This window comes from Sprattus sprattus, assembly GCF_963457725.1.
Source record: "Sprattus sprattus genome assembly, chromosome: 17".
In the NCBI taxonomy this organism is placed as follows: domain Eukaryota; kingdom Metazoa; phylum Chordata; class Actinopteri; order Clupeiformes; family Clupeidae; genus Sprattus; species Sprattus sprattus.
In genome coordinates, this window is record NC_137915.1 from 5,898,022 (window position 1) to 5,910,521 (window position 12,500).

At 49.3% G+C, this 12,500-nt stretch overlaps 1 protein-coding gene across 1 annotated transcript in view; it reads left to right on the plus strand.

Moving 5' to 3' along the window:
* The window catches only part of kmt2ca (lysine (K)-specific methyltransferase 2Ca), a 130,263-nt gene that overhangs the window by 60,313 nt on the left and 57,450 nt on the right, over positions 1-12,500 (plus strand). Inside the window, exons 13-15 of the mRNA XM_080855301.1 lie at positions 2,667-3,722; positions 3,976-5,267; positions 9,390-9,509. Of these exons, the coding sequence (XP_080711427.1) occupies positions 2,667-3,722; positions 3,976-5,267; positions 9,390-9,509 (2,468 nt within the window). The remainder of the gene's footprint in view (positions 1-2,666; positions 3,723-3,975; positions 5,268-9,389; positions 9,510-12,500) is intronic.

Consider the following 12,500-nt stretch of genomic DNA (forward strand, 5'->3'; position numbering starts at 1 on the left):
AAAAATACTCAATATTTCAGAGACATACAAAGACATTTGCACTTAAACTGTCACACACTTGCAAACACGTGTATGCTGTATTCAGTCCTTCAGTTCCCTATGTGATTTATATATATTTTTCCCTTCATCTAATCTTAGTCATTATTCTAACTCCAACCATAGCTGCGCTTGCTCTGTGTTTTTATAATGGTTGTTATCCTACTCGTCTACCTGTTCCACCTGCTCTCTTTTACCCTGAGGGTATATTTGATGGTTCATCTTTTCTCTCTCTCTCTCTCTCTCTCTCTCTCTCTCTCTCTCTCTCTCTCTCTCTCTCTCTCTCTCTCTCTCTCTCTCTGGCTGTATGCATTTCTTCCACGGGGGTTGTTTTTGTTGTTGACATCTTCATGTTCTGCATGTATTATAATTAAGATGTCAGCTCCAGCGTAGGAGCTGGGTTGGCTCCTCTTGATTCGCTGGTATGTGGATACGGTTCTGTGGAGTTAAATGTGCGCCGACACGCATGGTAACTTCTGAACGAGGTCAAATAAAAATGCAGTGCATTTTGCTGTGGGGAAGGCCTGTCGTAACTCACGGTGGTTTGTCTGGTTAAGTTACATTCCCACGTCGGTGTAATTGATAGGTCCACTCTGTAATTCCCTCTGGGTTCTCCCGGGGCTGCCGACAGGCCAGGAACAATTTAATAGAATGCAGGCCATTTTTTTTCATGATGTCATTTGGGCTGGGGCCAAATCTCGTCTGTCTATCCAAGAGCAATGTGCTAGTTAGTGATGAGGGGTGGGGTTGGTGTGTGTGTGTGTGTGTGTGTGTGTGTGTGTGTGTGTGTGTGTGTGTGTGAAAGGGGGATCCGTTCTGGTCTTCCGGGTGGTCTCCCCAAGAGGCCTGGCTCTACTTGCGCTTGATTAGGTGAAGATAAAGAGTGTAACATTAGTCATTCTGGGGGTATCATGGCCTCATGCGCTCCCAGTCGGCTTCCGGAGGTGCATTCGGTTCTGCTGCACGGGCTTAGGAGTTCTCCTCAGTTAGCGCAGCATTTGTTTTGCCAAGTGGAAGTTGTCCTCCGAGAGATGGCTAATCTCGCTGCTTGTTAGCTCTCGTGGAGGTGATGGAGCCCACACTATGCAGGGAGATTGGCATCTGCTCAGCATTAATACTTATACATTAGCTGCCTCCTGACTTGTGTGTGTGTGTGTGTGTGTGTGTGTGTGTGTGTGTGTGTGTGTGTGTGTGTGTGTGTGTGTGTGTGAGAGAGAGAGAGAGAGCTTCTCTGTCCTTCCTCAAACAATTCGAGAAATATTCAACTATTCCTGAAACCACTGTGGCCGCATTTTGAAAAATCTGGGCTCAGAAAGGAGTGTTGCCATGGCAACGGTAGCCTTCATGCTTCTTTTTTTTCCTTTCTGGAGTGAGTATGCTGCTCCTAAACCTAGAGTGGAGTGGAAGCAATGGTGGGTAGAATGGAGGGATGAACAGAGTTTGGGTGGGGGGGGGGGTGGTGGTGGCAAAGTTGGAGACGTGGAGGTGTTTGGGGGTGGAGGGTAGTTAAGGAGTTTTTGGCCAGACCACCATTGCACCACTTGGGGAGAAACATTTGGCTCTCGTAGAAGACGCCGGAGTTTCATAGCCATCGGACTCCCCACAGTTTTCATCTGCAAAGAGTTTAATGCAATTTTCTTGTTTAGATAATCGCTGGCAAGGCCACTGTTAGTTTTACATACAACCCCCCTGTGGGGTTACAGGGAGGAGAATACATTGATAGAGAAACACTTAAACAATTCTTGAACCTTTTTTCAGTAATTATAGATGTTGTCTTTTCCAATTATAATTTGAATGCCTGCAAGCATGAGGGGGAGAGCCCTGAAGGGAGAGCTCCTAATAGATATTAGTAGAGAGGCAGGGTTATTTACTCAACGAATCTAAATATTGAGTTATGGGCCCTGCTGGGATTTTCAGATGGGAAAGCGAAGCAGGCTTGGAAGGGGATGATGCTGTAACGTCCTCTGACGGGAATGTGTTGTCATTAGGGCTCACATGTAGCCTGACGATGTCATACTCATAATTCAAAATTTTGTGGGCGGGGTTCGGGCTGGTATCCAGGCTAGCTCACATGTGGATCATGAGTGACGGGGCTGATCCTACTCTGGGGGGCAGTGAAGGAAATCTCAGGTATTTAAAAAAGAAAATAAGGGATCTTAGCATAGTCGTTGGATAGCAGATGAAACTATGAAAGTACTCTGGGGGGCAGTGAAGGAAATAAAAAAAAAAAAATCAGGTATTTAAAAAAGAAAAAAAGGGATCTCAGCATAGTTGCAGATGAACGGATGCTGGTTATTAGATGAAAGCCGGAAGAGCAGTGTTTTTTTTTTCTTCTCCATTTCTCCATTTTATATTTTTGTTTGGCTTTGGGAGGGCTCAGATCTTTTGGCCAAGGCATGCTAACTTTGTCTCATAGTTCAGACCCCTGCAGGAGCACAAGCCGTCTAAGAGTCCTCAGGAAGTCCCCAATTATATTCCTTCCTGCCTCGAAAACATTTTTAACTGCCTGACCGTAGACCAAAGACTTTTGTGTGGTTATTTGAAAAAAAATTGTCAATTTGTTTGTTTGTTTATGTGTATTACATGTTTTGCTTGTGATAATGAATTCTATTGGTGTTCTATTGTTCCAGATGTCTTCATGGCGGTGGATGATGAGGAGAAAGTGGAACTGGAGATGGAGGAGCAAGAAGCCACAGAGACTGAGAAGGAGGCCGAGGATCCCCAAGAGGAGCAGAAGGTTGATCCACATCTGCCTGTAGAGGAGCAGGAGGAGCACCAGCAGGAGAAGGTGGAGCTGCAGCAGGAGGAGCTGTCACAGGAGGCGTTGTCACAGGAGGCGTTGTCGCAGGAGGCGTTGTCGCAGGAGGCGTTGTCACAGGAGGCGCTGCAGTCGCAGGAGGCGCTGCCGTCGCAGGAGGCGTTGTCGTCGCAGGAGGCGTTGTCACAGGAGGCGCTGGCGTCGCAGGAGGAGCTGGCGTCGCAGGAGGCGCTGCCGTCGCAGGATGAGCTGCCGTCGCAGGATGAGCTGCCGTCGCAGGAGGTGCTGCCGTCGCAGGAGGAGCTGCCGTCCCAGGAGGAGCTGCCACAGGTGCAGGCACTGCAGGCGCTGCCGTCGCAGGAGGAGCTGCCGTCGCAAGATGAGCTGCCGTCGCAAGATGAGCTGCCGTCGCAAGATGAGCTGCCGTCGCAAGATGAGCTGCCGTCGCAGGAAGTGCTTCCGCAGGAGCCGCAGGAGGAGCTGCCGCAGGAGCCGCAAGAGCAGCAGGCACTGTCGCAGGAGCAGCAGCCGCTAGAGCAACAGCCTCCGCAGGAGGAGCTGCTGCTGCAGGAGGAGATGTCACAGGAGGAGCAGCCGCAGGAGCCGCAGCCACAGCAACAGGAGCAGCAGCATGAAGAAAAGGCGGAGGAGATGGAGAGGGATGAGGTAGCAAACGACCCGGAGCAGCCAAAGGAAGAGGTGGAGGAGAAGGAGCAAGCCACAGAGGAGACGCAGCAGGTCCTGGAGGAGTCAACAGTCACAGAAGAGCCTGAGGAGACGCCTGAGGAGACACCTGAGGAGGAGCTGACGGTGAAGGAGTGTGAGCAAGAGGCTGTGGAGGAGGTGCAGGACGTCACACTGGAGCAGGAGGCTAGTGCCAGCCCCACACAAGAGCACCTGCAGGAGGAAAAGAAAGAGTCTCCAACAGGTATGACCTCTGACCTCTAACAGGCTGCCATGGTCACAATCAGTGCTTCACTCTTGGGTCTTTTATACTCTGTTAGTGTATGAAAGTGCTTGACATTCCTAAGAATATTCATGTTTATTCAGTTCTGTTAAGTCCTCCTAGTCCTAGTCTATCCCAGTTGGTCCGAAAGTCATCACATAAAATTGCTGTTCTATACTATCTATTATATTAGCACATCCTATGTGGGCTTTCTGACATGCTTTCTGTTCTGCAGCTGAACCTGCTCAGGAGATCCAGGTGACGGTCACTCTGACGGAAGGTGCTGAGTCCCCCCAGCACTCCTCGTCCCTCGTAGGAGTGTCATCTCTCTCGCAGCCCCCTGCCTCTATGGATAACTCCCCTCAGGACCCTGATGTCCCAGATGCTGCCATGGAGACGGAGAAAGAGGTGGCTGAACTAGTGCCTGAAATAGAGGAGGAGATGGAGGCTGAGCAGCAAGCGGAAAGTCCTTCAAAGGTGCACCTCTCCTCGCCCAGCAAGGAGATGCCCTCTCCTGGGCCAATCATAGCCGCTGAGGACGACTCCATGGAGGTGTGTCCCTCAGAACCATCAGTCACTGATGACCCAGGCGAGGAAACTGTTTTGGAACCTACTCCTGGAGTTCAGAATGTGGCCAGTGACCAGCCTGAGGACCAAATGGCTGAAGACAATCAGGAAGAGGAGGAGAGGGAAGAGGAAGACGAAGACAAGACGGAGCTGCTGAGTGTGCTGCCTGACCTGGACTCCATCCCTTCCCAAGACCAGGACACCGGCCCCACGCAGGACCAGGACACCGGCCCCACGCAGGACCAGGACACCAGCCCCACGCTGGACCTCGACACCGGCCCCACGCTGGACCTCGACACCGGCCCCACGGTGGACCTGGACTCCATCTCTTCCAAGGACCAGGTCACCAGCCCCACGCTGGACCAGGACACCAGCCCATCGGTTGACCAGAACACCAGCCCCACACTGGACCAGGTCAACAGCCCCAAGCTAGACCAGGTCACCAGCCCAGCGGTTGACCAGAACGGCAGCCCCATGGTGGACCAGGAACAGGACACCAGCCCCACGCTGGATCAGGATACCAGGCCCATGCTTGACCAGAACACCAGCCTAGCGGTTGACCAGAACATCAGCCCCACGGTGGACCTGGACTCCATCCCTTCCCAGGACCAGAACAACAGCCCCACGCTAGACCAGGACATGGACCAGGACACCAGCCCCACGGTGGACATGGACACCACGCCTGCCAGCGAGAACAGCTTCTCCGGCTTCAGCTCGCCGTTCGGGGAGGACAAAGGCTTCAAGTTCTCTCCCGGGTTCTCATCAGAAGGGTCGGCACTGCTGTCTCGCTCCCCCTTCTCCACTGAGGCCTCCCCTAGAGAGGGCTCCCTAACACCAGCATACAGCACGTCCACACAACCCCCCACCACCACATTTATCCCACTCATCCCCAAGATCGGCATGGGCAAGCCCGCCATCTCCAAGAGGAAGTTCTCACCAGGGAGACCAAGAGTGAAACAGGTAAGACTGGTTACCTTTTTTTTGGGGGGGTATATTTTTTCCCCAAAAATCTTGTGGTCCCTTTTGTTGCAGGGAATGTTCAAGTGCCCTAGAACGGGTTAGTCGAGGTTTGTGTTGGTCCCTGGAACTTGAGAGTGTTGGGACCGTTCCTTTCTTCTCCCTCTGTCTGTCTGTCTGTCTTTCTCTGTCTGTGATCCACACTTGCAGGCTTGTAGTAATTATTCTCATTCTTTTTTCTCCCCCCTCTACTTTTTTTTGTTGCTCAGTCAGATCGATTAGTGCCAGTGTGTAGGGTGTATTAATTAACGTGGAAGGGCTCTAGCTGTGCTCTCTCTCTCGGTCTCTCCCTCCCGTGCTCTCTCTCTCTATACCCTCTCATAATTCAGAGCAACCCTGGAGAGTGGGGGCTGGGATCCTCGCTGCGGAGCCTGGGGTTGGATGCTAGGCGAACATAAAGGAGCCTGTTTGGAGGTGCATTATTCGGATAAGTGCTCATTCAGCTGGAAAGCACGACACAAACCCCATTTCCACTTTGGCTGCCGCCGAGGATGGCTCTGAATCTTTGCACTTGTCCTAAGCTGTCAGAAACCCAAATTAAAGTTGGCACCGCACCATCCTCTCCCCGGCATCAACATTGTACGTGATCTCCCGTTCCCCCAGCCCCAGCCCCACACAGCCCCACACAGCCTCAGAAGCTGGTGCTGGATCTGTCTCCTAGTGTTGGGTTGGAGGAGGGACCTTTTACGGGTCACCTTGGCATAGAACCTGTGTGGAAACTTTTCGTTGAGCTTTTGATGTGATTGACAGGCTGCCTTTCAGGCTCTGAGTGAAAAGAGGGGTGGGAGGCATGGTAGTCGAGGCAGCGCCGTACTGCATTTCTCCAGGGTCGCCTTTCCTCCTGTCCTCTATGTTGCACCATTTCTCCTCCCTCTCTCTATCTCTCTCTCTTCTATCACTTCTCTCTCTCTGTCTCTTTCTCTCTGTCTCTCTCTCTCTGTCTCTCTCTTTTCTATCTCTCTCTCTCTCTGTCTCTCTCTGTCTCTCTCTCTTCTATCTCTTCTGTCTCTGTCTCTCTCTCTCTCTGTCTCTCTCTCTTCTATCTCTCTCTCTCTCTGTCTCTCTCTCTTCTATCTCTTTTCTCTCTCTCTCTGTCTCTCTCTCTCTCTATCTCTTCTCTCTCTCTGTCTGTCTCTTCTCTCTATCTCTCTATCACTTCTCTCTCTTTGTCTCTTTCTCTCTGTCTCTCTCTCTGTCTCTCTCTCTATCTCTATCTCTCTCTTTCTCTTCTCTCTCTGTCTCTTCTCTCTCTGTCTGTCTCTTTTCTCTCCCTCCCTCCCCCGCTCTCTCTCCCTCCCTCTCTCTCTCTGTCTATCTCTTCCCTCTCCTTCCATGTCTTTCTCTCAGTTTATCTCTCATGGGAGAGCTCCTTCCCGGTACTGCTGTAATTTGGAGGGTGGACTGCAGTCCTCACATCCAACTGGGATTTCCTGCTTCTCAAATGTGCTTGAGAGGGTCTTGTGCTCCCCCTCCCTGTGTGTGTGTGTGTGTGTGTGTGTGTGCGTGCACGTGTGTGTCTCTCTGTGTGTGTGTGTGTGTGTGTGTGTGTGTGTGTGTGTGTGTGCGCGCACGTGTGTTTCTCTCTGTGTGTGTGTGTGTGTGTGCGCACGTATGTGTGTGTGTGTGTATGCACACGTGTGTGTCTGTGTCTGTGTGTGTGTGTGTGTGTGTGTGCGCCCGCACGTGTGTGTGTGTGTGTCTGTGTGTGTGTGTGTGTGTGTGTGTGTGTGTGTGTGTGTGTGTGTGTGTGTGTGAGTGTGTGTGTGAGCATCTGAGCACGTTTTTGTTGTGCAGATAAGCCTGTAGCCCAGTGCTTCCCTGAACCTCCCCCGTGGGTTTAGCCCCATAGGGGACCACAGAAGTGGAGCTTTTGCATAATTCCTTGTGCAACCTAAGTCAGTTGAGTCCACAGCAACTCCTGCTTAGTCCTAAGGCTTGGCACCAGTGAGGTTGCCTTAGGTAGACCTGCTTCATCACAGTAGGGCTTCAGCCAACCAAAACCATTGTTTATATACAGCAGAGTTCCCCCTACCGTACTGGATTCACCATCTGGTGTTGCCGAGTTAATATCCATTTGTCTTACATCCAAGGGCTATGCATCTGCCTATCCAGTGAGTGCATTATTATCTGGTCTCCAGATCTTTCCACAGAACATGAGCGAAGACGAGGCTTAGGCTCGCATCTCTTAAGAGGATAGCAGGTCTTACTTTGCAGATGGTTTGATATTGGTGTCCAATATCAGCTTATCTCTATAATTAAGTTTTCCTGGATTAAGGGTAAATCATGATTTCAGCATGCTCATCTGTGCTGGAAGAATTGGTGAAATAGATCAAATTCCAGTCATGTCGGTGAGGTCTGGATCTATAGCTTTTTGTAATTAAGACAGCCTTCATTTTGGATTCATTAATCAAATTTGATGGGATAAGAATTTCCACGTTGTGTTTCTACTCATTCCCTTTTTGTTTGCCTGCTTGTGTTTGTTTGCATCAAGTCTCATGTTTTCTTTAAGTGCACCTCACTCCCTCAGCATGTGTTTGACGAAAGCATGGAGGAATCTTTTCTACTTGTTTGTGGTCTGATGATGTGTGTAATGTTTTGATTTGCACAGTGCTTCTTAATCATGTTCTGTATGTTCCCCTCCCCGTCTTCTATCTCTTCATGCTTCTCGTCTGAAATGCCATGTTTTCTCCCCCTCACTTTGCATAATAACTGTTTTATGCCTCACTTGTGCTCAAGGGAATGATATGTTGTATCCAGTGGTTTCATTAAGTGCCTGACATGAAACTGGAAGTTTGGGACAAATATATACATGAGGGGGGGAACGAACACTCCCCACCGTTGGCAGTTATATATTATTTATGAAGCCCAAATCGGTTTTGCTTTTTGAAAAACTTAAGAAAGGCCTTGCAGTGATTGTATTATCGAGGCTAATTATGCATCCAGTCTCCGATTAGCTTGTTTAACAAGCTGAATGCTCCCCGTGATGCCGTGTAAGAAAATCCCCAGATGTGTGCTGTGTTTATCTGAACAAGCTGGCGCGCTGACACGCTGACATAATCATGGCTGTTTTGTCAACAAACCAATAAGTGCCGCCGTTACCGTGGAGACGGGTCAAGACGCTGGCTTGTACATCATCACTGAGTCGACACTCGACACGCGTTAGATTAAGGCAGGGCCTAAATTCGCCTTAACACCGTTAGGCCTTCTCGCCAGCAGATTCATTTCTGGTAGATTGGGTTTCACTTCCAAATTACAATTTAAAGGTAATCATCAACAAACCCTGTTAAGAAGAATAGTCATTGGGAAATCCATTCTATTGTTTTTTTGTTTTGTTGTTTTTTTGGATTATAACAAAGGCCTTGCTGTAGGATCTGTGTACTTGCGGCCAACAGATTTTTACATTGAAATGGAAAAAACATTCAGAAGTAGGGAAACAAAAAACAGAAAAACTTTTACATTACATTTAGTCATTTAGCAGACCCTTTTATCCAAAGCAACGTACAAAGAGAGGGAACAATCAAGCTACGAGCAACAGAGACCTAGAATAATTCTCGAAAATCCGTTGGCTGCCAAGTACATGGACCTTGCCGGTTACCATAGGTTGCCTCGTTTAAATGGAAATTGCGTAACTTAGTAAAGTAATATTAGTTTGCCAATGTTATTCACAATCTGATGTAAATAGTTGCTCAAACGGACGCAAGTCATTTGTCATCTAACAGTCTAAGACCAACTTTGCATGGCTAAGATTTTCCCAAACTTCCAAGCTTCTCACTCATTCTGATTTCTGGACTTGTGCCTGATAACATTATTTGCCATTGTAATGCATATGTGCAACATGCCTGATCTATTTTTTTTGAGTGCGTGTGTGTGTGTGTGTTTCACAGTATGCAAGCTTTCAAATTTACATTGCTGCATTTTGTGCCCTCTCACCCCCCAATTACCTCACCGCCCCTCTCTCCCATCCTCCCTCCCCTCTCTCTCTCTCCATCCCTTCATCACCTCTCTCTCTCTCTCCATCCCTTCATCACCTCCACTCATCATCTGACCCGGCTCCCTTCACCTCAGGGGGCGTGGAGTAACCGTAGCGCGGTGCGCTCCCCCTCCTGGTCCCCCGAGTATGGGGAGTGCGGGGATGGGCCCAGGACCCGGCAGCTCCAGGGCACGCCCGTCTGGACCATGAGAGTGGTAAATGTTCAGGGAGGAAGGGGTTGTGTGTGTGGAGGGAGGGGTTGTGTGTGTGTGTGTGTGTGTGTGGTGGAAAAGTCTTTGGGGGAACATGACGGATCTCATACTCGTCTTGAACTGGGTTGGGTGTGTGGAGGAAGGGGTTCTGTGTGTGGAGGAATGGGTTGTGTGTGTGTGTGGTGGAAGATTCTTTGGGGGAACATGACTGATCTCATCCCTGTGTGGGCTATTAAAGTGATGAGTCCAAGGATGAGGGATTGCTGTGGAAAAAGAGGGCTTTTCCTCCATGAGCTCGGTGGATGGGGCATCATTTGGGGCTTCTGGGGTTTGTCTCGGTTTAGCCTGCTGAGGTAACCTTTGACCTTTGGTGGTACGAAGGTGAGCTTCAGCCCTGTGTGGCCCGGTCCAGTGGTTTCCAGGGTTACCGTCGCTTCCACGAGGGTCATAAATAGGGTGCTTAGCTTCTGGGGGACGTCCTGGAATTCAGCCCAGTGTGCACTTGGGAGCGTGTACGTCTGGAACTCTTTGGGAGCAGGATGTGAGGATTGTGTGTTTTTAATGGAGAAATGTCCAGGAGCCTGTGAGGTTGGGAAGACGCCTGTGAGGTTGGGAAGCCGCCCGTGAGGTTGGGAAGCAGCCTGTGAGGTTGGGAAGCCCGTGAAAAGATAGGCAGTGAGATTTAGCTAAAGGGCGAGTTTCTGTTACAGTATGATAAGATTACAATCTGAGACTACCAGAGGACTTTAAATTCAGATTTTCAAAGGTTAATGGGGGGCCATTTTTAGTAGGCCACTTGGGGTAGTCAACAGGCACGGACAGATATTCAAGAAATCATCTTGGCTGCAGTGACGAGGCTGGTTCAACCTGTAATAGCAGTGAGTGCTTTGGCCCTCAGCTACAGCATATCCAGCCCTTGGGCGGGTCATTGTGGTCACTGTGTGAACAGGTCATTTTGTGAACATGGACAGACAGGGGAAACCCAAAGCTGCAGCAGGAAAGAAAATGGCTTTGCTGACAACAATCTGCTGCACATTATGAGTTGCACAAATATTTAGATGAGTTTACAGTACATTTCTCTCAAGTGCTCCACCTTGAACTGGGTCATTGGCCTTTGTTTAACTGTAAAATAAAGTATTAGGCTAAATTGATGAATTATCCCTTTTATGAAATAGTAGGGATTGGCTGCTAATAGCCTTTATCAGTATATTTTGAGAATGAAAAGTGATGATGCAGGAAACAGCCCAGATCCTATTAGAGGTGGACTATTAAATGTTACTGTGTGGCTGGGAAGTAAATTGGAGCACAATACATCAGTTCATATGATCAGGTTGGACTCCTTTATTCAAACGATTTATTGTTGCATTACAGGAAATAAAATGAATGACAAGTCTGTTGAATAATACACCTCATAAGTATTTCTTATGTTAATGGTGGACTTATCACTCTATATGTAATGGATACAACACGATATTTGATGCATTTTATGTCAGACGATCTAAATGATGTGGTTCATCATGTTTCATATTATCTTAACACAAACGATACAAATTAATTAATGATTCGTTGATTGATTAACCTTTGGTGTCAGTTCAAATAAGGGCCGTTTGACAGCCAATCGGTGGGCTGCTTTTTGTTGCCCGTCGGCCCCTGTAGTCAACAAGACGCTGTTATTAACAGACTAACTGTTGCATATTGGATGAACCTTTTTGGAGGTTGAATTCTTGATAAGAATGATCACAAATAGTCTAAACCTTTTGAGTTGAGAACTGGTCTGTGAGGTACCTTGCACAAGCTTCTTAGTTCCCTTGACTACCACTCAACAAACTGATGATTGACAGGAGGTTTCCCGCTAAGGAGAAGACTACTGGGCAGGCTCATGACAACACTCCTTTTTTAACCTGTCTGCAGCGCTTTTTAGGAATGCCTGGCACGTCTGCAAGTCCAGGTGCGGAAGTGAAGTACCCTCTCGCCTAGGCGCGATGCTAAAAGAAAGAGCCCTGTTTCGCCCCAGAATTGTTCACACCCAGAGAGAGGACTGTTGACTTTATAAATACCTTGAGTAAAAGACGGCTCGAGACGCCCTCCGTCCATCAGGCACTCAGGAAGGCCCACCAGTTTCAGACACACCAGCCACCGAGCCTACTGTACACACTGCTACTCTCCACAGGCACAGGCAGACCGAACCGCTCGCCCCCTCATTTATCTCCATAGTTATTTACTCCTTTTTTTATTTATATTATTTAGTTACCCATCCCCTCTTCCAGATTCTTTTTTATTTCCATTATTCATTTTTTTGTGCTGGCATAAATGAGACCCAGGCTGAGACCCAGGCTGCCGGGTGCGTGTGCTGGTGTGGGTGCAGGCAGTGGGGGGGGGGGGGGCCTCCTCGGGCCATCTGTCTAAGCGGGGCTGACATCTCCTGTCTGACGGGCCGCACGCCGCACGCTGCCCGGGTGAGGTAATTACCTGGGAGGAAATGGGATTGGAGCCAGAGCAGAGCGCTGTTGTCGGGGCGTGGGCACAGCGACCTCGTGCTCCGATGCAGCGTGTTCCGATGCAGCGTGTTTTCCACGAATGAGGGGAAAGGGTGGTGGTGCGGGGGGAGGGGGGGAGGGGGGGAGGAGGAGGGAGAGGGATAGGGGGAGGGTGGTTGGGTGAGATAGGAGCAGAGTCGAGACCAGGAGGAGTTGATCTGATCCCATCCTTGCAGGGAACCAGGAGGATTATGGGAGCAGGGGGTGGCCGATGTGCCGGTGCTGCTTGGGAAATAGGAAGAGTTATTTCCGCCCTGGACCAAAAGCTTATGTACATGGTGTGCGGGGCCTGGCGGTTTTTCTTTCCTCATTTTTTATCAACCCGTCTAATGACTTGCATAAACTGGCTTACCACGGCTTAGTTTTGAGATTTACAGCAGTCAAAGCTCACATTTTATTGTGCTTCCTAAGAGTTCATTTCATAATCGTGGTGTTTACCGCTCCCCGGAGTCTTAGC